The sequence below is a fragment of the Chamaea fasciata genome, unplaced genomic scaffold (genome assembly GCF_029207755.1).
Source record: "Chamaea fasciata isolate MVZ Bird 193981 ecotype frontalis unplaced genomic scaffold, bChaFas1.0.hap1 SCAF_17, whole genome shotgun sequence".
Lineage (NCBI taxonomy): Eukaryota > Metazoa > Chordata > Aves > Passeriformes > Sylviidae > Chamaea > Chamaea fasciata.
Window position 1 is genome coordinate 10,920,488 of NW_027094102.1, and position 25,196 is coordinate 10,945,683.

At 46.6% G+C, this 25,196-nt stretch overlaps 1 protein-coding gene across 2 annotated transcripts in view; it reads left to right on the plus strand.

The window, feature by feature from the left end:
- Positions 1 to 25,196, plus strand: part of ARHGAP40 (Rho GTPase activating protein 40) — a 39,099-nt gene continuing 13,903 nt past the window's right edge. The window contains exons 1-2 of one of the 2 annotated variants that reach the window (XM_066199001.1): positions 1 to 114; positions 21,664 to 21,866. In XM_066199001.1, the coding sequence (XP_066055098.1) occupies positions 21,686 to 21,866 (181 nt within the window). In that variant the 5' untranslated portion in view covers positions 1 to 114; positions 21,664 to 21,685. Of the gene's footprint in view, positions 115 to 12,100; positions 12,452 to 21,663; positions 21,867 to 25,196 lie in introns of those variants that run through there. The other variant, XM_066199000.1, reaches the window with a different exon arrangement.

A 25,196-nucleotide genomic window follows, 5' to 3' on the forward strand; every position in this document is an offset into this window, starting at 1 on the left:
GCGGGGTCGGGAGGATCCCCCGCTCCCTGCTCCTCCTCCTCTCCGGCCGTGGTCTGCAGCGCTGACCGCACCAGGTGGGCTCTGACCGCTCCAGGGAGGCGCTGACCGCTTCAGGTAGGCACTACTGACCCCTCCGGGTGGGCACTGACCTCTCCAGGTGGGTACTACTGGCCGCTCCAGGTGGGCTGATGCTCGGCGCTGCTGGGGGCTCCGGCCGTGCCCCGAAGCTCTGGGGATCTGGATGCCGTGGTCGTGCAGTGCTGAATTGTCGCTTTTCCCGCAGAATTTGGCTTCTGCCCCGTTGGGGAATGGGGGTATTGTCTCGGTTGTACTGACGTCTCAAAGCTGTCTTCCCTGAGCCAGCAGGAAGTAGGTTTGCTGCTAGTGTCAAGTGTCTCTTTACCTTTTCCACCGTGTGCACTTAAAACGTTTTTGCAAGAAAGGCTTCATCTCGCAGCTGCATTGTTGGGGATGCCTCTAATATTGCAGCTGGAGCCCTGGGGATGATACCTCCTGTCCCGTGGGATTTCACTTGTTTAGGCTACTTGAGTCTTTTAGACTCTGTTAACCACAGTTCAGAAAGAATCTGTGTTATCTTGAGGTAGTTGCCAGAATGCCACAGTTTAAGTTAAAAATGTTATACTGGGACCATCGTAGTAGATGAGCTGAGGTGAGTAAATAAACAATCTAAAGGTCTAGGAGAATATTCCTTCTTGTACTGCATGGTGATGTTCTAAATCCTGGTGCTACCAGAGTGTGTGCTTTGTGTAGTTTTTAGTCTGTGTAAATATACTCAGAATAGCTTTAGCTTGGCTGGGCTGGCTGTCCCTGGCAGTGTCGCTGTAACAGCAGGGAGGTTGGTGCCAGCTTGCAAAAACCTGCTTTAGAAAGCTACTTTGAGGACTCCTAGCTCCTGCAGAATTCCCCAGTACCACAGCTATGCTGATGGCACTAGTGGTTTAAACCTGGTTTTCCTGTCTTTGAGCTATGAGAAATAATGCACAAATAAATATTTGGCTGCTAAGAATAGGACTTTTGTGTGTGGATTTAGCTAAAAGTAATATAGAAAGGGCATTTTGGTTCTGCTGTGGGTCGGTGCCTCTTGTAAGAGATTGGTGGTGTGTGAAGCTGGCCTGGAGAATGGACACAGACCTGCAGATCAGGGGTCTCAGTTTGAACCCTGTAGACTTTGTATTGTGACCCACATTTGTTAAAGTATTTCCTTTCCCTGAATCTGACTGTAACGTTTGCCTGTCTTTGCTGGGCATTTGGAGCTCACAGCATGGATGTAGCATGACCTTGCAGCTGCCTTGTAGCCTGCAAGTGCTTCAATAGCATCCACGAGTTTGTGCTTTAATTTCCTTTTGCTGTTGTGTGCAAAAGCTGCTTCCTGGGCATCAGCAAGAAAGTTTGCAGCCTTGGACACTGTAGTGGAGCTCCTGCCAGTGTGGTTGTTTACACTGACCGTGAATAGTTTTGGATTTAGGTCACCTGAGGGGCTCTTGTTCACCTGGTGCATCATTTCTCATATGCATCCAGCAGCCTCTGTCCCAGAGCTCTTCCATGCTGCAGCAAGCAGGTATTTTTCTCAGCTGAAAAGACAGCAAAACCTGAACACTTTGGAGCACAGCATTAGTGAGAGCTGTAATTTGGTAGTTCCTTTTGGCTGAAGTTAATCCTCCTGGGAGGTGGAGGGTGCATTTCTGTGTGCCAAACTGTACTCTATGCCTTTTGTGACCTTCTGCACATTGCTTAATCTCTCTTTTTCTCCCCCTTCTTATTTGTAAAGCCTTTACTTTGCAGGCATGTTGCAAGGGTGGGTCTGTTAAACATTAAGACTCTGTTGGGAAGCATTGTATGCATAAAAACATAGATAACAATTTCTTTCTCCTCTGAGCTCAAAACTCTGGAAGATGTTGGTAAAAACACCCAGACTCTAATCTAGTGTAAACTGATTTGACCTAATGTGTTTTGGTGGATTTAAGTGATAAACATATCTCCAATCACTATGTCAAAGCATGTTGAAGGCCTTGCAGCATGTGGGGATTCCTAACTTGTCAGCAGGACCTCTCTGAGTAACAGTTGGGTGAGCTGTGGCTGTTTACATCCTCCTGCAGGAGTCATGGGATGATTTAACTTGGTTGACATCTGTTTCCAGTAAGGAGGAATTGGGGTTCTTGGGTCCAAGCTGTAGGAAGAAAAATAACACTGAAGGTTTGGCTCAGGATCCCAAGAGGGCGCAGCAGCAGCAGCCGCCAAGCTCTTGGGTTAATCAAGACACATTTTTGAAGTAATTTTTTTAATATGGAAAGGAAAAATCATAGCTGTTGTTTCCCACTTCACAGCACCTTTGATTAGTTGGATAGAGTCGTGTTACTTGTCAAAGCTTTATAAACTGAAATGCGTGAGTGTCCAGCTTGCCTTAAGGAAAATATCGCTCACTGGAATGCTGAATGGGAGCCCAAAGAGGTGCTGGCACCTCAGTTCTTTATGAGACCCAACTGGCCAAAGCTCTCAGAACCCTGCTCTGGCTTGTGTCTGACCCTGCTTTAAGCAGAGGGTTGGCTGAGGTGGTGTCCTGAGGAGCCCCTCACCTGAGCTTGTGATGGTATAAACTGCTCCAGGAGCAGTGCCCTTCTCTGTCTGCAGAGCAAAGGAGCCCCCACCCCTTCAGGGCCTCCTTAAAAATCACTGTGTGACCTGCACTGGGATCTTCTCTTTTGGGTAAGGAGGTCACTAGAGCACACATGCAATACACTCCTAGTACTTTATATCCTTTAAAAGTTAGAAACTACCATACCTGACCAACAGTGTCGTGTATTTTGGCTTCATGTACCTCTTAGACTCCCAGTTCAGCAAAATATTTTCTTAATTGGGGATGTTATGGCCCATATGCTTCTATTCCAAGCTGTTTAAATGCTTTCAGTTGGAGACATAAAAATATCTTAGTTGTGACATGATGTTTGAGCCTTCCTGCTGCGGATGCAAAATCCATATGGCAACGAGGCTTAATTGAAACCTGCTGGAGTTACTTTTCTCCTGCAAGATATTATATGAAATATTCTTTATGCAGTTGGCTTGAAAGGACTACCCTTAATTCGATATTTCTAATCAATTAGTGCTTTTGGAAATTCTGTTCCTTTCCAAGACTCATGATTCTGATTTATTTAAAGCACTTCTGTTTGATAAACTACATATCAAGTACAGCCTGTGTGATTTATTCATTATTTATTTCACAGACTTTAGGTGTAAGTCATCCATTACAGAGTCGTTGATTGGGTGGGTAAGTCCTTCCAGGTGTGTTGTGTAGTGAAAAGCTTGTCTGAAATCAGAACTTGTTGCCTTAATAGTTGCGTCTCTAAATTGGTTTGAGATTCAGATGTTTGTAATGTTTCCTGGTATTTGTTGCTGTTTGGTCAGACCGTTGGGTCAGTTTGCAGGGGAGTATGTTTTGTGATTGCAATTAAGATTGGAGAAAGAAATGCAAAAGCTGATGTAGCTTAAAGCATACTCCCCAAAGCAGATTACTCCAGGAGTCTGGAATGTGTTGGTGGGAGGCTTCAGTTTTAGTGAGATGTTGCTCCGTGCATGCAGGAGTCCTTCCCTTTCTAAATAATTGTTTCCATCTGCATGGCTTATTCCATCAGCCCCCAGGGCTGCCAGTGCCCAGACTGCTGAGCTATTAAAATCCGTGTCTCTTGTAAGAATGAGGATCTTTCTCACTAAATATTCTGTGCCAGCTGTGTGCAAAGGGAACTTTGCTCTGATCATACAGAAAGAAATATTAGGGCAACCCCCACTGGGGACCTTTTAGAATAAACAACGTTCTGGTATTTCTTTCCCATACTTTAAAAATTTTAGAGGGAAAATTTCAGGACCCTTGAATCTTTCTGCATAACATCTGGCAAGCCCATTATGAATTCACCAGTTCTCTGAAAGTTGTTTATTTCTTATATAAGATGGAATTTTGGCCATCTGTGGTAACTTGAATTGAAGGTGGTGGCCTCTGGTCTGTGAGATGTCCTCGTGAACATACACAGTCCCATCATACGGTGGAGCCTGAGCACAGGGAGTGACAACAGCCTGCTTGGCCATTACACACTGGTGGTTCAGCAGTAGCAAACTGGGCAGCCTGGGCATGGAAGAGGCACTGACAGGACGCTGCTGGACAAGAGTTGTTTTGTATTCCTCAGTTATCTCTGCTTGGGTCACCTAGGGAAGCGTGGAAGATGCATCATTGTAACTGAAGAAACATTGGAAAGGCACAAATCTGGAATACTCCTCACTCCCTTGCCTCTGCACTTTTCTGTCATTTCTGAATTAGATTTCAAGTGATGAACACTGGAAATAAAGGTGGAATTTCTTGTGTGTAAGCCCTCGAGTGAGCAGGAGCCTGGAACTCTTGCGAAGCCCATAGCAGGTGGCCAATATATAATGGAACTGGAAGGATATCCTCTTTAGGCAACAAATAACTGCAGCTTTGCTGATGAAAGTTGTTTTTCTCGGTCAAGGTAAAGCTGGGACAATGTTGCTGTTTGAGAACAGCGGGGCTGACACAGTGGAAGGAAATCCCTGTGTGTCTCCCAGCGGAAGGGGAGGCATGCAGGGCAGTGTATACATCCCCGCAGCTGATCTCCCAGCCCCTTGTTTTGGGGCAAACATTCCTCAGCCCTGGCCTCCCTCCAGCCTGTGCACAAGCAGGGTAAAAACTAGATAAAGGGAACAGCTGCATTTAGCTGCAGTGTTTCCTTTGACTAACAGGGAGAGGAAGGATCCCTCCTGGGAGCAGCCTTTGGAGCCATATCCCTCATCCCAGAGTTTCAGAGTTCATTCACTCCGCGCTTCCTACGCTGCTGGCGTGGAGCAGGCGTGAGGCTGCAGGATGTTTGCTGGCCAGGAAGGGTTTGGAGCCAGCACAGAGCTGCCAGCTCCCTTGGGAGAACTCAAGGCTTGATGAAATAGCAGCACTCACCCTGGAAAAAGGTGGTTTTTTTGGAGAGTGGCTTTTTGTGAGGCTGATTCTACCTGTAATAATGTGTTAGATGGAAGGAAACCTAACTGGGGAGTGCAACTGATAAATCAGATCAAGGGATTGCTGCTTTCCTGTGGATTCTGCTAGTGTGGCCTGTGCAGTTTTGTATAGGGATAGCATCACCTCATTGTTAACAAAGCAAAGATGGCAAAGGAAAAACAGTCTTTGTAAAGGCCAGGGAGCTGCTAGCTGGGGGTCTGTGAATATAATTTAAACCCATAGAAGAAGCTGCTGGCTGGGGGTCTATGAATGTCATTTAACCCCATAAAAGTTCTTTTTCTGACACTGAGTCCGGCATCGCAGCTCATTTGGATCTCTCACAGGTCCAGGAAGATGTGCACTGTGAAGCCAGCTTCATTACGTGAGCTCCTCAGGTAAAAAAATCAAACGATGGCTCAGTCCCGTCTCAGTGGGATGGTAGCTTGTTAATTCTCTAATTAATAGGTTAATTGACAAATTCCCTAACTGCCATGCTTACGAGGAAGCCAGTTTCCCATCTGATGGTGAGAATGTTCCTCCCTCCTCCTCCAGCACGGTGCAAGTACCACAGTGGGCAGCCTGGGAGCCTCAGCAGTGCGGATGCTGCGGGGTCAGCTCAAAAGTGTTTTGGATAAAGTGATGTATTTACAGATTCCACCATGGAAGCTTGATTTCTACCATTCCTATGGGTTCTTCTGAGGAGTTTGTCACATCAGAAACTGCCTAAGGGTTGCCTTTGCAGAGGTGCAAGCACAGCAGTTCTCATCACCTCCTCTCCTTTGTCTCTGCCATATGTCTAGCTCTTGTTTTAGCCCAGTGGCTGCTCCCAGCATAGATCATGAGCTGTATCAGCATTTTTGAGGCCAAAACATGAGCAGGAGTCAGGTCAGCAACCACAGTCAGGTGATGCCTGTGTCAGAAAATGGCCATTGTACTAAAGTTTGGCTGTTTACACAGGGTTAAAACATGTGCTTCTGAATGTTAGTTGGGTTAAAGTGTTTATTCATCAAGATTACTAGAGCTGTGAGGAAAAAGGCAATCACTTTAGTTCCTTTCTTGTGTGTTTCAAGGTTTATTTATATGAAATCTTCATCATTTTCATTTCACCTCTAAGTCCAGGTTGAATTTCTGCTTCTTTCAGTTGTTGGTTTCAACTGTGGTTTTTCAATGGCTGATCTGTGTAAAATCTTCCTTTGGCCTTGGCACCAGCCCTGCATCAGTCTGACCTTGCACGCCAGGCGTAAACTGAACAACAAAAATCTGTCTTGCATCACTTGACACTGCTGCCTGAGACTTTATGTCCCATCTCCTCTCTGGACCTCCAGTTAGAGCAGTGGGTTTTATACAGCAAACAGCACGTGGGGATTTATAGGCCCTGCTCTAATCCCTGACTGACCTTTGAGATGATCTTACACCACCAGCCTCACCTGCCCTGAGCTCTTCCTGTAAATCCTGCACTACAGAGCTGTTTGGGAATGTCTGTAACAGGCTCCTCCATCCCCTCATGGGCCCCCAAGCTAGATCATGTCTGACATCTTCCAGTCCTGGTTTTCATAAAGACTCGTGTAATTAAACTTCGTCATTAAAATTTTGGAAAAACAAGCCCTCTTCTAATGAGTTAACAGGCTCTTGACTACAAATAGCTCTGTAAGAGCTGTGAGCTGTATTGTGAAATCAGGTCCAGCATCTCAACCAGTTTTGTTCCAGCTGTTGCATCGTTTATAGACGGAACCAGTACAGACAAGCTCTGTGTGGTGACTTCAGAGCCAGGCGCCAGTAGAGCAAAAATAGTGGATGCTGACCTTTTTTTTTCACTTCTGAGCCTTTAAACAGCAGTCCAGCTCTCTTCTGGAGGACAAATGAGGAGAATGGCCATAAATATAAATTACAGGCCACTTGTAATCTCTTTCCACACAGAGAGGTTTGGATTCTCCCTGACAGACCTGTTACAGTTGAAGAGATGACAAAGTGGAACAGAAGCCTGTTAGGATAAGTGATGGCACTTTGGAGTGCAACAAAAACTGTTGCTTATGAGTGGAATAATTGGCAGTTACAATTGCCTGGCTGCTAAATAAGAGCTTCTGCTACTTGGCTGCATTAAATCTTCTTTTTATTTTGGAAATAACTGAATGAGCAATCGGGATCTGTGAAAATGCAACTTTCCTGGAGAGGGGGGTGTCCTTCTCTTCTCCTGCTCAGAGTCTGGTGGATCTACCCACAAGTGGCCACAGTGGCATTTCATTCCTAAGTGAACTCCCCAGATCAATGTGTGTGGGGACACCGTGTGTGGACATATTTGGTAATTATTTTTCTCTGAATCTTGGAGTATTTAGGTGAGTGGATTTAGGTTTTAATGTAATCATTCAACAAGACAAGCTTCAATAACAGGGGGAGGGAGGAAGAGTGTCCAGTCTAATTTCTGAAGTAGTTTCGGCTAGTCTGACCCAATGTAAAAACTTAGGAGGAGCTTTTAAAAACCATAATATGCTAAAATGTATTAAAGCAAGCAAACAAGAAAACCTAAATGAAAAGTTCCGTTTCCTAAATGAAACATTGCTTTGAAAACTGTGTTTGTCCTTGCTCAGGTGTTTCACTTTTGATCTTAACAAATAGCTTAGTTGTGTAGCTATGATCAAGTCACTCCTATTTTCTCCTCCCCTTGTCTTACCATCCTTGCTAAAACCCAAGCTTATCAGTAGCTATTGTTGAGCTGTCTCATAGCCTTGGTAGCTGCACTGAGCTGATTGTGGGGCCGTGCCATGGGCATGACTTCTCCCAGGAGTGGATGTTTGGCATTCTTTGGGCAGCAGCTCCTGTGGGATGCCCACAAACAGACTGACTCACGGCGAGTTCAGCCCATCCCACTGCTGTGATTATGCTGCAGGAAATAAACAGGATGACAACCTAATCCATCACATCTTTGGGCTGAGAACTGGGGCACCCCAGTAAGAAAGTCCATTTCTGGCATTCTTTCTATTTGTTGCTCCATTGTCCCATCCCTTTCCCAGAGGGGAACAGAGAATCCAACGTGCAAAAGTCAAAACGAGGTTTGTGAAATCAGCTGGGGCGTGAGCTTGGGAACTGGAGCTTTTGCATGTTCTCCTTCTGTGAAAATGAAGGGTGTTCAAAGTGCTCCGTGGAGGTGGTGCTGGGGATAAGCTGTGCAGAGTGGAGTCTGGAGAATTCCAGCTGTGCTCAGCCGGCACAGCTGGGCTGGCATGAGGTGCAGCTGAAGAGGAGACTGGCTGCTGGTCACTGGTCCCACCTGCCTCTCCTCCAGGGTGACGTGTGGCACTCTGTCACCTGCCTGCAGGAGTAATAAGTCCCTGTCTTGGAGGAAGTGAACGAGCAGCTTGCTGGTCATTGCTCTGGTGCCTGTGACTCCCTTCTGCTTTGTGTCCAGCAAGAGAGCTTTTTTCGCAAGGCACAGCCCCCTGTAGACACCAGGCACGTGTTTGAGCAGGGAGGTAAATGAGGTCATTCTCTGAAACCCCCTAAAGCTTCTAATTTTACACAGTCTTCAGTGCCCAGGAGGCAGAGGCATATTCAATTTACATTAATAAGTAAGTCTTGGTTATTCATCAGAATCAGTGTTTTTAAGTGTTAAGAATAGCTACAGCCTTAGTGCTTCCTCCTATTGTTACAGCTCTTCCTTGAGCAGTGGAAATGATTTGAGTGATTTCAATTACATTTACAGTAGTAATTAGGTTTAAGCAACTTTGCAGTTGACTTATCTGAATATACATCTGTGTCTAAAGACAGTACAACTTTTCCCCCCCCCTACCCCACCTCCTTCATTCTCCCAAGGCAGGGCATTTTCAGACAGGGTGGGCAGCTGGAGATAGGGATATTTATTGGCATTGATTATTGATACTCCAGCTCCCTGGGCATCCTCCCAGCAGGATGACAGATAAGCTCCTGCCTCATGCAGTAAAGTCATGAGTGGAAACACTTAGTAGGGCCTGAGTGTTGCTGGGGCTGTTTCTTGGCAGTTCTTTCCCTGTGAGGTGCTGGTTTTCTCTCCCAGCTCAGGGCAGAGCCAGATGTGTGGCAGGCCCAGCTGCTGCCTTACCCAGACCTGACAGCAGCTCACTCTGCTGCTCCCTGCCAGACTGGGAAAAACTGGGCCTTGGATAATCTCACCGATTAAGTGACTCCAGAAACTGCAATAATCTCTTAATCTCAGTGGGTCTTTGGGATGGATTGGTAGGACCACTCGAGGATTTTCTTAAGTGGTGGGATTGATAGAGGATAAACGATTTTCAGGTTTTCCTAATGCTACATACCCTCAAATGAACCTGGGAAAAAAGAATTGCATTTTATGGGTTTGAGTTACATCCGGGTTTTCCCACTGCACATTGCTAGTGTGTCACTTGCATTCATTTTTCAGGGTAACAAATTAATTTTGGGATGCTTGAAAAGTGTAATTCTGCCATAATATCTTGCAGTGCAGCCCATGGATGTTTTTTTTCCAGCTGACCTGAAGGCTCTGATGCCCAGCTCTGTCAGGCAGCATGCACAGGCAGCTCTCCCAAACTACAGAGTTCCTGCAGTCTTTAGCTCTGCTGAAATTCCTGACTGTCCAAAAGCCTCTTGGATGTTTTTCCACCTCCTTTTGATCCTGAAAAAGTCAGGCCAAGTCATGTCAGCTTGGCAGGATGTGTGGATATCTTCAGAAATAATTTGTGCACCAAAGTGGTGACGGTAACAGCGCTGGGTCTGTTCCGTGATTCATTTGGACTAATTGGCTGCTGAGAGCATCATATGTCTCTTTGTCTCCATATTTGAGTAAGATTCAGCTCCTGTGATCCAATCATCTCATCCTAGTGAGCTTGTCTCATCTCTAATGATGCCAGGAAGGCTGTCCTGGAGCACGAAACATGCTGGAGAGCTCGAAACCAGAGTTGGAATATTTATCCTGATTCACTCTGAAAAAGCAGACTCAGCTGGCCTCTATTCCTCCACCTTTTTCCTCACAAGCACAATCTAGGAGATAAACTTACTGATTACTCCTCTCAAATACCATGAATAACTGAAGGCCAGACAGGAGTGAAGACGTGAAAGGCTGTGGTGCAGCTGTTATTATCCACAGAGATCAGAAACTTTCAGCAGTGCTTGTGTACTCTTTGTGTGAGTAATCAAAGCTGAATGTGCTCTTAGAGAATTCTGTCTTCATCTGGATGCTTTAAATTTGCCTCAGTTGTGCAACAAGCCTGGCTGAGTTATTACCACTGCATGAGAAACCTGAGGATGAAACTGCCTGGTATGAATGTCTGGCAGCCTCTGTCTGTAAATTGACCCATTAAGAAGGATGATCAGCTGGCTGCTGAAGTTATTTAAAGAAATTTAATGACAAGGAACAGCACTGAGGGACAAAAGAAATATAGTTATGGGCTGTGGTGCCCACTTACTTGCAGTGCTGGCAGGTTAGAGGTGATTTTATGTCCGGGAGAAGGAATGGCCTGAAACCCAACCCCGTGTTTCAGGGCAAGGTGTGCTGGCCGGGGAGTGGTTTGGAAAGGCTGAATGCTCCCTGGGGAGAAAAAAATGCCTTTCAAAGTTTGTAAAAACAGAAAGCAAAGAGCAGCCACATCTTCTCTCATGGATAGTTTTGTTGTCGCCCTTCTTTGCTCTCCCCTCCCATGTCTCACATCCTGAGCAGTGTGTGTGATCACACATGATGGTGACACTTCTGCAGCAACTGTGGTCTGTGTAGCTGCACAAAAGGATGAAAAATCTTTAATTTGCTCTCTGCATGTTCCTACAGTCTACATTACTGGATGAATTTTTATGATGGAGAGTAGGATGAAATCCTTCCCTCTGAGGTCCTGAGCCCCTGGCACAGGGTGCCCAGAGAAGCTGTGGCTGCCTCTGGATCCCTGGAAGTGTCCAAGGCCAGGCTGGATGAGCTTGGAGCAGCCTGGGACAGTGGAAGGTGTCCCTGCCCATGGCAAGGGTGGCACAGGGTGGTCCTTAAGGTCTTTTCCAAACCATTCTGTGATACCCTGCCCGTGTGTAACTCTGTGCTGTAGAGCCTGTGGTCTGTGGGGTTTGGGTATAACTGAACTTCACAAGCTGGAACTTTCTGTGGTTGATCTTGGTTTGGGGCTGATGTAGGAGGAGCTATGTGGGTAAACCTGAGATTTGAATTATGGGTGGAGGAATAAGTTTTACAGGAATTGTGGGTAAGGAGGAAAAAAGAGGAAATTCCCATGAATATTTTTGCGCAGTTAGTGTGAGGAGTTGTGCCCCAGACCAAGCACCTTCCCAGTGCCAGCCCCGGGGCTGAAGCTGGGGACTGGGGCAGAGTTCCTTCAGCAGCAGGGTGGGCTCAAGTGATTGGAAAAATAGCTGTGTTAGTAGGAACAAAACCAAAATGGGCAGTTTTATAATGAGGGATTGTCTCTAAAATAGCTGCTGCTGCCCTTTAAGCTGTTGGAGGCAAAGCAGGCTGAGCTACAGATCCAGCCTAACTGGGAATAAGGGAAACAGAGTGAGATTATTACTTGTGCTGGATGAACTTTGCATGGCTTCACTAAGGAACTTTAATAAGTTACCCATCCCTTTAACTTCAGGATTATGAATAAAAAATGTTAGAAAAAGGAGAGTTACTGAAACACCGCAGAGAGAAAAACAAGGAAAGAACAAAACCTTCCAGGGACGGCTACAGGGAATCCGATTGCTTTAACCCTTTGCTCATTTGTGCATTGCTCGTTGATGAGATTTTTAAAGAATAAACTGGATCTTGCAAAATATTCTCTCTGGGTGTTACAAGTTTACACTGCTCTTTCAACATCAATGTCTTACAGCCAGTTGGGGTTTACTCACTGCTCAACTATGGCAAGAAATGCTGAATTGCTTCTTTAATAGGCACTCGGGGTTTTTGTCCTGCCCTCCCCACGTCCCCGGGCTGATATTTTGTTCTTTTCTTGATGTTCTCTTGGAAGTGCAACGTCAAGGAGCGAACAGGCGGCTTGACTCCTCCTTCCCCGGCTGCCTTTGGGAGTTCCTTTTTCACGTGGGCTGAGGCTTAGGTTAATGTTTAGCCCGCCCGAGCTGCAGCCCAGCCTGGGCAAGAGCCGGGTGCTATTTTCTGCTCCGGCAGCGCCGGGTGCCGGCCGTGCCCCGTGTCCCGGGCGTGGGCGGCTCAGCCTCGGGCAGCGCTGCCTCCAGGGCTCGGCTGGATTTACTGTCGCTGCTGCCGGGCCGGGGGGACACGGGAGGGACGAGAGGATGCTCCTGCAGCGGGCACCTCGTGGGTGACCGGGAGCAGCCCTTGGTTGGCAGCAGCGTGCGGACAGCACGGATGGACTGAGTGTCCCCGTCCTCCCGGCTGGACATGGACAAGCGCGGCTCCAGGATGGCCAGAGGAGGGATGGGCAGGTCCCGGGGGGTGCTGGCCCCGGCCCGGGCAGCCAGCTGTGCCCAGCTGCTCAGCAGGTACGGAGCGGTCCCCTGAGGCAGGGTGGGTGGAAGCAAGGTGAATTTCTAGAGGTGAGCAGGCTCTTGTATGCTCTTAAAACACTGCTTTAAGTGTCTTGATCCTGAAATGAAACTTGTGGAAATTCCCTTTCTTTTTCCTCGTACTAAGCCTACGAAAATCCCCGTTCTTTTCTCTGTCCTCCCTTTGGGCTGAGTGCAGCAAGCTGGGGAAGCGGGACCTGAGGGGCTGGGATGCTTCCCTGTGATACAGTGCTAACCTGCCCTGGGTCTGAGGGCTCCTCAGGGGTTTGTGGATCTATATGAATGTAAGAACTGATTTATCATCCAAGTAGTGGAGGATAGAATTGAAGTTTGAATTGCTTTGCTTGCCAAACACCACTGTGCCTGTGTGCTTACTGGAGATTCCATGAGTTAAGAATTCATCTTAGGTGTATTTGCGTCAGTTGAGAAGTTTGTGATGAGTTTTATAATGTTTGGTAGTGGTCAGAATCTGTTGATTTTGGGTGAATGTGCTGACAGTGATTTTACTTCTAATCGCAGCTCACATTTTCATGTGTCTGTCTGAGTTCTCATTTTTTTCCAGTCCAATTTGATGAGACTGTGCATTCAAAGCAAGACAGAAAATCTTTAGAAGATCCCAGGCAAAATTTGAGTTGTGAAAAAAAAAATTAATAATAATTGTAGGGGGGCTGACACAGGAATGATATGGTAAATTACTTTAAAATTACCCACATGTAAGAGAACGAGATTAAAACCTTCAGTATTGCAGGCTTTCTTTGATAAAAATCAAAATATTTGCTAACAACTTAAGGCTTTTGCCAAACGAGTTAGTTGAGTTCCAATGTCTGTGCTGGTGCCAGAACACCTCTGTGGTCAGCTCCAAAGAGGTGCTGCAGCAGGAATCTCAAACTTGCTCACCAACTTTGCCCCAAAACGTTGAACTCCAGCCAAGTGACACTTCCATCTGCGCGCTCAGGACTCACCACAGGTGTGAGGTGTCTTTGTAACTAAGCCTCTTTCCTAGGATTGACCTAAAACCTGCCTGTACAATAGGGAAAGGATATGCCAGACTTCTCTTTTAATTAGTTGACCGCAATCAGTGTTTATTTTTGATCAGCAGCTCTGACATGCTCGTTGAGTTCCCGTAAGATTCCTACTGGCTTGCATGGGGCTGGTGGTGCTGTCATGGCTCCAAAACAGCACTGAGCAAAAGCCACTGCTGAGCCAGATCTGCCTCCCTCCTCCTCTTCCTCTCGGTGTTGTGAGGCTCTTGGGCAGGGCTGGCGGCCCTGGGCTGGCTGATGACACTCCAGGAACAGAATTGGTTGTAAATCCCGGCCAAGGGCTTCTCCTGGCAGGGTAACAGCCGAGCACCTTGTGCTGTGTGTAATAACTCAGCCCTGAGAAATCCACGCGAGGAGTTTACGGCTCCTCCCTGTCTTCCTGCAGCCCTAAAGCTCTCACGAGTGAAGCATAGCTGGATTCCAGCACACCTCTCCACCCCTCCTTCCCTTGTGCTGGTCAGCACGTCACTCCTGTGGCGTCTCCAGCATCTCTGGGCTGTTCTCATGCAGCTCAGCAACGACTTGCAGTTACTCATCCTGTGCTCTAATGCAGGTACAGCTGGTAGAATGGGCTACAAGAAGAAATAAGGATTACTTCTATCATCCTGATTTACTCCAAGTTCAACCTTTAAGAATCTGTAGGACAAGTGTTTAGTATGTGTGAACCTGCTTCAGTAAAAGGCTTTTGTGTTAACGAATGATCACACAAGAAATAGGTTCACAACCTTTCTTTGGCGGATTTAAGCACGCTGGCAGCCTTTCCTCTGGAAGCCCAGTGGTCCCTCAGCCCCTGGTCCCTCAGCTGAGTGTGTGAGGTGTGCACAGGCTGAGCATCTCTCCTGAAGTCCCAGCGGTGATGGCAATGAAGCAAAGGTGTCTCAGCTGCTCCAGCAGTGGCGTGTTCTGAGGATGTGTTTAGTGACTGGGAGGTATTGACTCATTTGCAAAATCCCTGGCAGTGTGTGCTCGGGGCTGTGACAGCAAAGCCACCAAAGGGCAGAGATTCCCTGCCTGCTGCTCTCCTCGTGGCACTCCTGTGCACAGGCTCAGCCCGGGGCAGCCGCTGTGTGAGGAGAGGGGAGTGGGTGAGGACAAGATGTGGGAGCTACTGGCCTGTGGGGTTTGTAGCCCCATGGCAGCTGGGCCGGGGGGTTTGGGATCCTGGTGCCATACTGATTAGGTGGGATTGGAATGGCGGAGCAGGTCCTTGTGGGAACTGGATGGACAGAGCTGCTGATGTGTTTAAATGGACGTGGATTCAGTGGAGAATCATGGAAATAGGGTTAGGAATGCCACTTTTTAATTAATGATTGCCATCTAATCATCCTGCAGCTCAGCTTTATCAATTCACAATCACATTAAAGATCTCAGTACTACTAAAGATTTGTTTTGGCCAGGTACCCCATTCTCCCAGCAGGATTTCCCTTTGGATGAAAGCCCTTTCCTGTTTGGCTTGCCCTGCTAAAGCGGGGAAAGTGAACAAGAGGCTCCTCCACAGTGACCTTACAGTCAAACACAAAACCATGCACAGAGAGGGTGGCTTGTGTCTTCTGAGGCCAAAACAAACCCTAATGTGGTGGGACAGACACCCAGCTAATAGTCTAAGCTAAACATGGCTTTGAATATTTTTCATTTGGCTGTATCTGCATGGGGTTATCAATCCTGTCTTGGCTCTGCTCTGAGTTTCAGTCAGAGATGCCTCTAGGCAGATCTGTAATTAAAGGCAACTTTCCCTGTTCCTTAGCTTGTTTATTTAGCCCCTTACTAGATGGAGGAGAGACAAATCTATTCCAGATGAAGGCCTGAGACAAGGAACTAGAGATGGAGCTTCTTTGCCCTTAAATTCTTTGATAGAGACATTAGTTGTCAGGAAAGTTACCACCTGTGCTTTAGTTGATCCAAAGCTCTGGTGGAGATAACAGAGTCATAGAATGGTTTGGGTTGGAAGGGACCTTAGAGGTCATAAAGTTCCAAACTGATCTATGGGAAGGAATACCCACGATCATATCAGGTTGCTCCAAGCCCCATTCAACCTGGCCTTGAACACTTCCGGGGATGGGACATCCACAGCTTTTCTGTGCCAGTGCTCCACCATCCTCTGGAGTTTGTCCAGCACAGAAAACTCTGAAGGTGCCAGGCTGAAGCAGTGGGATACACACAACCCTCAGGATCCCCATCTTTCCCTCCACACAGCCCTGGGCAAAGGATTGCTGTTTGCTTTTCCTGCTGTCACTGAGGATGCCAGGACAGGAGGTGAGGCTGTGCTTTCTCCCTGTTGCACGGGGGAAAAGCTGCAGCTGGTGGGAATTGCTCCACACACACGGCACGATCTGGCATGTCCTCTTTATCACTTGCAGAACAGGCTTCTTCAAAACAACCTGAAATGACGCTGCTCCCTGGGCTGCTTGCATAATGGAAGATCTTGATGAGCTGATTGCTGTGTTACTGAAAACAAGCTGTAATCTTATTAGCAAATTGTGGCAGTGACATCTTAGCTATTCTCGCTGGTGCTGTAGAGACAGACCTTCAACTGTGCCATCCCACACGTGCAAAGTCCTTGATGAAATGCCTTAATAGGGACATAAAGGGGGGTTGGCAGCAGTCCTGGATAAAGTATCCAGGGCTAAAGGCACTGTGACTTCTCACAGGGCATACTCTCGGTGAAACTATTACATTTGTGAGCAAATCTCTGGTCCGAGATATGCAGACGCACATTAGCAGTGGCAGACTACTGCTAAAATTGCTTTAATTCTGGCTCTTTAGCTGCTCAGGTTGAGTTAGGCCAGGGAAAGGAAAGCATGGTAAGAGTCTGTTGGGTAACTTACTGCTCATTGCCACCGCAGTAATTTGATAATTAGCCTCTCTTTGCTTTTATGGCCTGCTCTGAGGAATCTGAACCAGCCATGTGCTTTCCATTTTCTCCTAGGAGTAAGCCTTAGTAGTTCTTTTCCGCATATTGGTGTGGAGAGAAGGGAGGAATTGGTAGTGGTGCTCATGTACAAAATCCGGGGTATTTTGAGGGTAACTAAGCCAGGCATTAAAGATTTGCAGTAGCGTTTAGACCTTTGGTAGAAAAGTTTTGGAATTTTTGTTCATGAGGCATCTCCTGCAGAACTTTGCTGTCTGTGGTAGGAGCAGGGTTTTGTGTAGTTCTGTGTGTCTGAATTAAACAGCGATCATGTGTATTTCATGTAAAGTTTTGATAATGAGTAGATTGACTTCTTCCATGCAGGAACCTGTTTTTATATTTGCATTGATAATTTTGATAGACTGAAGTTTAAACCTCCAATAAGCAAAATAGCTACAGCTGTATCTCTGTTTAAAAAAACAAAATATATTTGTGAGTTACCACTTCAGGATTTTCTCAGTTTTTCAAATACTGCTGTCTGTTATTCCTGGATGCATTTATCCCACTACATGATAAACAAGAAAAGCTAGTGTGTTGTGATGTGCTCATGTGATGTGCTGATCTTTAGATGACTTTTTGTCTCTTCAGAATTAACTGCACATTTCATCATTTAGGTTTGAACTACTTGATTAGGGTAAGCACCTGGAAGCAATGTGAGGAGAGGCTGCATGGATTTTTTGGTTGTTTCTTTCAATTTTTTGCTTTTATACTCATGAGTTGTTTTTGACCTTGAAGTAAATTGTAAGCAGGTAAGATGTGCATGGTTTCACATTAATGTAGTTTTGTTCTCTGACAAAAAGTCTGTATCTGTCAAATACTGCAACCAGCTGATACACTAACCTCCCTTTTTGTTTCTTGGAAGGTGCTTGTGTTCCATGCTCATGGTCTGGGTTGTTGCGAATGATGCTGTGATTTTGTGTGCTACTCCAAAGCCGCTCTTGAGGCTCATTCAGACTTTCTGTCTGTTTCTTTGTTCCATGTGTGCCTTTGTGCTTGCTCCAGACCTTTGGAAATGTCTTTAAAGGCTGGGTGCTGCTTGTGTGGCAGGACCGCCTTGTCTGCCTGAATTCTTCTGTTCCTGTTGCCTTTTTCTCATCTTCGTTTTCTGGAAGCAGTCTTAAAGGAATTCCATTTTCTTGGTTTGTACTTGTTGCCTCCTGGTCTGTTTGAAATGCTTGAGAAGGAACCTTTTTGTTTATTCATCTGCTAGAGAGGTATTTCAACGAGGGAGGGACGTTGAGCAAGCAGAAAAGAAGCCCAAGCAGCTCCAGGTCCTTTGAGAAGCTCTCCCATGGGAGTGATTCAAGTCTGGAATGAACATAGCAACAGTGTTTATTGCATTTTGGTATTCAAGAGGGCGAAGAATTACATGAGTGTTTGCAACATATTTGCAAAGTGTTGACAGTATCTAGGAACAGATCAAAAATTACTCGGAGACTGTGTTTTGCAGCGCAGGAACAGTGAGCCCCCAGCAGAGCCAGGCATGCAGGGCTTCCAGGGGTCCTCATGGAGGAGATATTGAGAAGGAACAATAAAACAATGAACTCTGTAAGGTCTGTGCCAGCCTAACTCCTCATAGCTGTGTTATTAATGCTGTGAAGTCAGGCTTAGACTGAAGGTGTCAGGTGAATCTCGAGCCTCATTAAAGCTGGCTGTGCTCTTAAACAAGAGGAGAAGGCTGGATTAAGATGCTCAGTCTTTCCACAGAGCCCTTCCTCTATGGCTGTCCTTAACAAGATCTTTCTGCCAGTCTCCTTTTTGTTGGGTTAATTTTTAAAGCTTCATAATCTGATGCTTTTTTTTTTTTTTTTTTGCATTGACAGTGCAGTGGAGTGAACTCGATTATTCCACCCACTCTTTGCCCAGTTGCACTGAGCCATTAACATTTTAAGCCAACAATCTCTGCTTTCAATCTCAGCTGTTGCTGTGCTTGCATGTCACAGGTTGCCCTCCAGTTGACTCGGGTATGCAATGAGGAAGAACAATCTTTTAGATGCACTGAATCTAAAATTAGCCTTCCACCTGGGCAGCTGGATCTGCAAAGCACTGTGCACTGAGTTCAAGGAAAAAAAAAGGAACTTAGACAGAAAATAAAACCTTTTCTAAATGTGAAGGCCTGATTTTTATCCTGTCCTGTGAGACAGGAGCAACAGCTCTAGTTTAACACTGGTAGAGCTGGGCTTTGGATCCTGCTGCCCGTCTGTAGAGCTGCTGTGTGATATTAACATCCTGAACTTGGTGAAACCAGGTTTAGTGCGTCAGTAAATGGGCCAGCTGGGGGAAAAAGGTTAGGATGGCTTTTGTTTGACACACAAGTGGTTCAGCTGTGGCTTTCCTAGAATAGGTTTATAATGTGGCCGGTGGGCTTTTGGTGCAAGCAGTCCAAGAACATCTGGATTTCCAGCTCTGGACTGAAGCAAGGTAACTATGAGCAGTGTGGGAGCACAGGCAGGGTGAGATGGAGTCCAGCAGTTCCCTGTTGTCTGGCAAAACTCTGTCCTTGCACCAGAGCTCTGTGGTGTGGACTGAAGGTGGATCAAAACCAGCTGCTGGCAAGGGCATAGCCCGATATCTGGGCTGTGAGGACATTGTGAGCCTTCTCAGGTGTGCTCCAGGAATATGCCCTAATAATGCCTTACATAAATAATGCTCCATTGGAGTAACATCTCCTGGACTGAAACTGGCATTCAGAGCCCGGTGTCTGGGTAAGTAATGCTAAAGATCTAAGTCAAGAGCCACCCTTTGAAAAGAGCTGAAGATTTTATTTATGTTGGCTTAAAATTGTGTTGTTTTTTTCCAGGCAGGCATGAGGAAGGGATTGTCACAGCCATGTGTGACACAGGCTGGTCACAGAGCACATCTGCTGGGTGCGAGCTGCTGCTCAGCTCTGGGGCAGGTTCTGCTGGAGCTGCAAACCTAAATTCTGTTTTGGTGTTGATCCCTGGAGATTTCTGGGTGTTATGAGCCAGCTCCAAACCAAGCTGAGCACAAAGGAAAGGTGCATTTCAGAGCTGCTTTAATCTGTATAAGCTGGATCCCACAGGAATATAGGGCAGTAACTTAAGGCAAGCAGAGTTGTTTTGTGCCTGCTGAAAGCCTGCAGTAGAGCATTAGCCGAGCTTCTAAGATGGCTCCTGAGTGTTGTGCACTGGGAGACTTCTTCAGTGCAAGTTTGTCTGCCAGTGTTCTTGATATGGACAAAACCAACTCCCTCAAAATAATCTGAATTCCTCCTTCCGCTTGATTTCATGTTGCAAGTGATGAGTTCTGTTGAGTTCTGGCTCATAATAGAATCCTAGCAAGGTGTTGAACAGTGTTTTTTGATGCTAGCAAGGTATCTTTGTTTAAATCTAGTCTTATGGTTGGTAGAAAATGTGAGAAAATGGGGAGTACTGAAGACGATTTAAGGTGAGGGATGCAATCTAACTTTTTAACTCTTAATGGGTAAAGATAGAAGTAAAACATTGAGAAGATAAAAAATTGAGTTAGTAGCTGCAATGGAACTGAGAGAGTTGGAGATGAACTGTGCAGGTAAAAAAAAATCTTGTATTGACTATTTAAGTGTTCTACCAGGCTATAAATCGGTATCTTGAGTGTTATTTGGATATCCAGAAATAGGAAAGCAGATCACCTCTGTTCCTGCCTGCCGGCTGGCAGAATAGCTCAAGTCAGTCTTTCACTTTTGTCTTCCTGTAAAACAAACAAACAAACCCCTTTAATTCTTGTTATAAATGCTGTGGCTGTCTCCAGATGTTCCTGGAGTGGTGGTAATTGCTGTGGTTCTGATCTCCAGGAGGGGCTGCCTGTGTGTGCCAGAGCAAGGTGTGAGCATGATATGTGTGCACGTGTGTAAAAACAAGTGCAGAATGGCCTACAACATTGTCTCTTAGTCGTTAGAGTTTCAAATTTAGCCCACTATGACTTGAAAAGCTTCTCCTAACTGAAGCAAGTTAGTGCTAGAACTGCTAATAATGACTTTCTGGCTAAAACTTTCCAGATATTTTGCCATCTGTAACTTTTGGCTCCAAGAGCTAGGAGGCTAAATAGCATTTAATGGGTGTTTTGTTGTCATGGTTTTCAAGGTGTAAGATTTAGACTTGATTTTTTTTTTTTAATGAAACTAGAAAGGAATTTTGGTCTGTGTTTGGTGGTCATGGCTGTTCGTGGGTGTTGTTCAAACCACCCACAGCTGGAGTAATGTGCCATCTCTTTAATTTTTGTATTCATCAGTGGAACCATTGAGGTGCTCTCATAAGTATGTTCCACTTATCCCATTTCTTTGTAAGTCTTTGAAAAATATGTATAGCAGGGCTTAAATGGCTTGGAACTCTTTGAAGACAATTATAGCCCATTTTAGGAGAGGCAATGTTTTATGAAGTGATGAGAAGCTCACAGCACAGGGGCTGAAAGCTGAACGAGGCCAGTCTGAGACTTCAGCTGTGCGTGAATGAATCAGCAGGGTGGTAAGAAAATTCCGTGTGCTTGGGTTTCCCAGGACACCTCGTGTTGTTTCACAGCTGAAAAATCTGGTCTGGGCAGGCAGAGGGGGCCTCAGCCCTGTTATAAATACATATTATATGACTGGCTTTTTGCAAATATTGAAATGAATACTATATGTGTTATGTTAGAAAGTCGTGTTGTATTAATATAGTGTGTTATAAATGTATGTTATAAAGTTGACTTTTGCAAATATTAAGGTGAATGCTATATGTGTAAGGATGTAGTTTTGTGAGTTATTTGTGGCATGAGCTGAAGTGTTCATGGGGATGAAGGGGATGGAGATGTGCTGGTTTTTGCATGGGGAGCCCAAACCTGCTGGGTTGGGGCTGCTGTGGTGGGAGCTGCCGGGCTGCTCCCTGTACCAGGTCCTGGAGCACACATGCACTGAGCCTGGAACATCCTGGGTGGCTGTGAATGCAGAGGGTGCCTGTGCAAACTTGCAGGGAACTCCTGGAATGAGTGTGGGGTGGTAGGTGGTGTGCTGGAGGTCACTGGAGGGACAGTACTGAAAAGACTCTGTTGATCCTGGGTCCTCTCACACGTTTGGACAGCAGTTTTCCCCATTCTCCAGGGGATTTAGTCCCAGCCTTGTCTCTATGGCTAAACACTAGCAAAGGAAGTTCAGCATTTACCTCTGTTTGGCTTTGCTGCAGTCATTAATCAGTGGAGCCTGGACACCAATGCCGTGTGTAATACGTGGAGCTTAATCTCTCTTTCCTTATCTCTTCCTCTCTCAGCACCAGACATTGCCCTTGGAAAATGAACCAGCTTCCTCCAAAGAGTCCTGTGGCATCCCCGGTGTCAGAGGGCACGAATTCCAGGGGAGAGGCTTTGGACAACTTGTCAATGGACAGTTTTTGGCTGGAAGTGGAGAACATTAAGCAGAGCGCTGAGGCCGAGCAGGAGGAATGCAGCCTTGCAGATGTCAAAACACAGGAGGGTAGGTTGCCAAAAATGTTGGGAGTGAGGGGAGGAATGTGAACATCTGAGAGAGAAGATTTGCTTATGCACCTAAACGATTCAGAAGCACGTTGGAGTATGGTTAGAATATTATCAGTCAATCAGGGGTAGAGATATTATTTTAATTGGGTGGTGGATAATGCCCTGCAGAAGGGGAGGGTTGGCCTGGCCTGGTTTCGGCTTCTGAAGCAAAGCTGAACTGCAAAGGCCAGCCCCAGGAGCATGTTCAAGGCTCCAGGTTTTTCAGGCGGCCCCACCAAGGGTGGGGGCTCTCCGTGCCAGTTCAGGTGCTGTGTGGTGAACACTCTGTGGGAGCTGGGGCTATTTGGGAAGCCTGGTTTGTGTGCATGGTTCTGAGTTTCATCAGAGTGGCTTTTATGGAGCTGCTTCTGTGGAAGGCAGACTGTTCCCTCTCAAATTCCCTGTTCAAGAAACCACAGTAAACACCCAGAAAGCCTTGAGTCCATCCACACAAGATTTTTCCTGCACATCCTTTTTTCTTTCCTTGGAAGAAACGTGTATGGGGTGTTTCACTTTCTGTAGCATGGAGGTTATTCAGCGTTTTGGAACAATTGGAACCTGGGCCAGTTATTCCAAAACTTTGGGAGTATGTTTTCCTTCTGTAAAATCATAGAATCACAGAAGGGTTTGGGTTGGAAGGGACTTTAAAACTCATCCAGTGCCAAACCCTGCCATGGGCAGGAACACCTTGCACTCTCCCAGGTTGCTCCAAGCCCTGTCCAGCCTGGCCTTGGACACTTCCAGGGACCCAGGGGCAGCCACAGCTTCTCTGGGCACCCTGTGCCAGGGCCTGCCCACCCTCACAGGGAAGGATTTCTTCCCAATATCTCACACAACTTTCTCCTCTTTCAGTGTGAGCTCACCACTCCTTGCCCTGTCACTGCAGCTCCTGATGAGCAGTCCCTTTAGCCGTGGGAAGTACAACACCCTGGGATGCTGGAGGGGTGTTGAGGGCTGATAAACACCCAGTGATCCCGCAGGTGGGGCTCACACCTTTCCTGGGTCTGTTTTGAAGAGATGGAGGTGGTTGGCTGTACACCCCCTTGAGCACAGGTTTGCAGCCTGCACAGCTGCTGTGCTGCCTGACATTGAGAAGGATCTGTGTCCTGGGGAAATGTTTGTGTGACAGTCCCAACGTGCTGCTGCGCTGGGGAAGGGCCAATAGCTCTATGGAGGCATAGAGAGGCTCTGGAGAAGCAGGGTGGGAATGTCATTGTCCCTGTCTGCCATCGTGGGCAGGACATGGGAAACATGAAGGTCTGCTGTTAATGTCCCTTCATAAAGGACACGAGTTTCATTTTTAGAACTGGAAGAGATGCAAAGTGATTCAGAAAACGAGTGCACCAGGAAGGAGACTGGAAAAGAGACCATCCCATGAGATGAAAGACTGTCTGGGATATCCTAAAGACTGATATGCTGGAGGCAATTTGATTACTGTGTATAAGCAGGGATAGGGGGAAAAGTGTCTTTTAATGCTGTAGCTTAATCTAGCAGGCAGGAGCTGGGTGCTTAATTGGCCATTGAAACCAGACAGGCTTGAAATGATGCTCCAAGTAGCAAAGCCTTCCCAGCAGCCTGGGGACGGAGGTGGGGCAGGCTCGGGCTCCTGATGCCTTCTCTGAAGGAGCTTAGGTAAATAAACCTTGTGCAGGGAGTGGGGAGGCTTTGGGTGGTGTGCAGGGTTTGCCTTTCACATCCCTGCAGCTCCTGCTTGGAGCATGGAGGCTGTGGGGCTCCTCAGAGCCAGAGGCACCGTCACTCTTTGCACAGATCTGGGGAACTGAGGATTGGGCAGCCCTGTCTGGAGCCAGCCTGGGAGATGGCTGGTGATAACCAGGGCTCAGGGACAGTGGGGAGGCTGTGTGGAGATAAGGCATTGCAAAAATGCTGACCCAGCTGGGAGCACTGGGCTCCTGTGCCAGCCCTGGGTGAGGGGTGGTGTCCTGGGGAGCTGCTGGTGACCTGGTGGCAGTGGGAGGTGTCACTGCACATCTGGGGCAGCTGGAAGGTGCTGAGGGTATTCACGGCCTCGCTAACAGTTGGGGGGAGCAGGAAGTAGCTTTTTCCTGGAATGCAGAGTTGTGCTGTCTTTGTCACTGTTTGCCCAGCTCTGTGCAGGTCTGACAGCACAGCCAGCTGGGGACACGGGCATTGCCACTAAAACACCTGTTTGTGACCTTACAGCACGGAACCATGGCTGAGAACTGTCTGCAAAGGGTGATTCTTCACCTTCAAAAATTAGATAGGAAGTTGTGCTCAATGTTTAGTCTGAAAATGTAGGATGCTGTAGCTGTCCTTTAAATATTTGGAAAGTGAATACTTTATTGTGAGCGCTATTTTTGACTAGGGTATGTTTCAAGTAAATTTGTGGAACTGGTGTGGAATGCAAAAATCATTCCTGATTGTGCCCCCTTGAAATGCTGCTTGCCTGGAGCTCACGAGGCAAATCTTAGCAGCTCTCCAGGCTTAAACCTGCACCTCCTCTCCTGTGGATCTCCCTCTTCTGACCTGTTTCTCTCCAATTTTTCCCTTTTACCCAGAAATATCCCATTTTGCTGGTTTCCTTTTGTGCTACTGGCAAGCACAAGTGGGCCAAAATAGTAAATAGAGGTTTTACAACCTGGTGCTTTGGCATCAGATGTGGCAGCAGGCTCACACGGATGTCCGATGGAGGGGCTGCTCTGTGGTGCTGTGTATAAGATCAGTTTCCTGTTATGACTGGAATTGGCTATTTTCAAAATTTGCAAGCAATACACTTCACTTCCTCCAGTTCCCAAAGGCAAAATAAACCAGAGGCTTTTCGTGTGTTGTTCTGCTGTGAAGCCGTGGATGTAGGACAAGAAGTTGTTTGGTGAGGAGCTGTGAGTGGGACCACAACTGGCTGTGCCCAGGGGATGCTGTTACCTGCTGACTTCTGTAAACCAGACATGGGAAAAGACCAAAACTTAGGGATGTGTAGGAAAACCAGACAATTTCCTGGAAGATTCACTTAGGGAAATACTTGACTTCAAGTTCAGCTCAATTTATTGTGGTGTGATGGTGGAAAAAGTTCTGTTTCATTATGGCATCTAAAATCACAAAGACCGTGCTCTGAAGACTGAGTTTTAATTGTGTCACAACATGTGTTGTGCATGAACATGAGGTTTCTCCAGAAAAATTAAATTATTTAATCTCTCAAGGGGAGCTGCATGGCTGCTTTTTATTGATGCTGCAATAATAACACTTGGCCTGAGCAGCTGTGATAACTGAGGAGCTAGGAGTTTGTACAGGACAGGGAGAGTGGGAATGA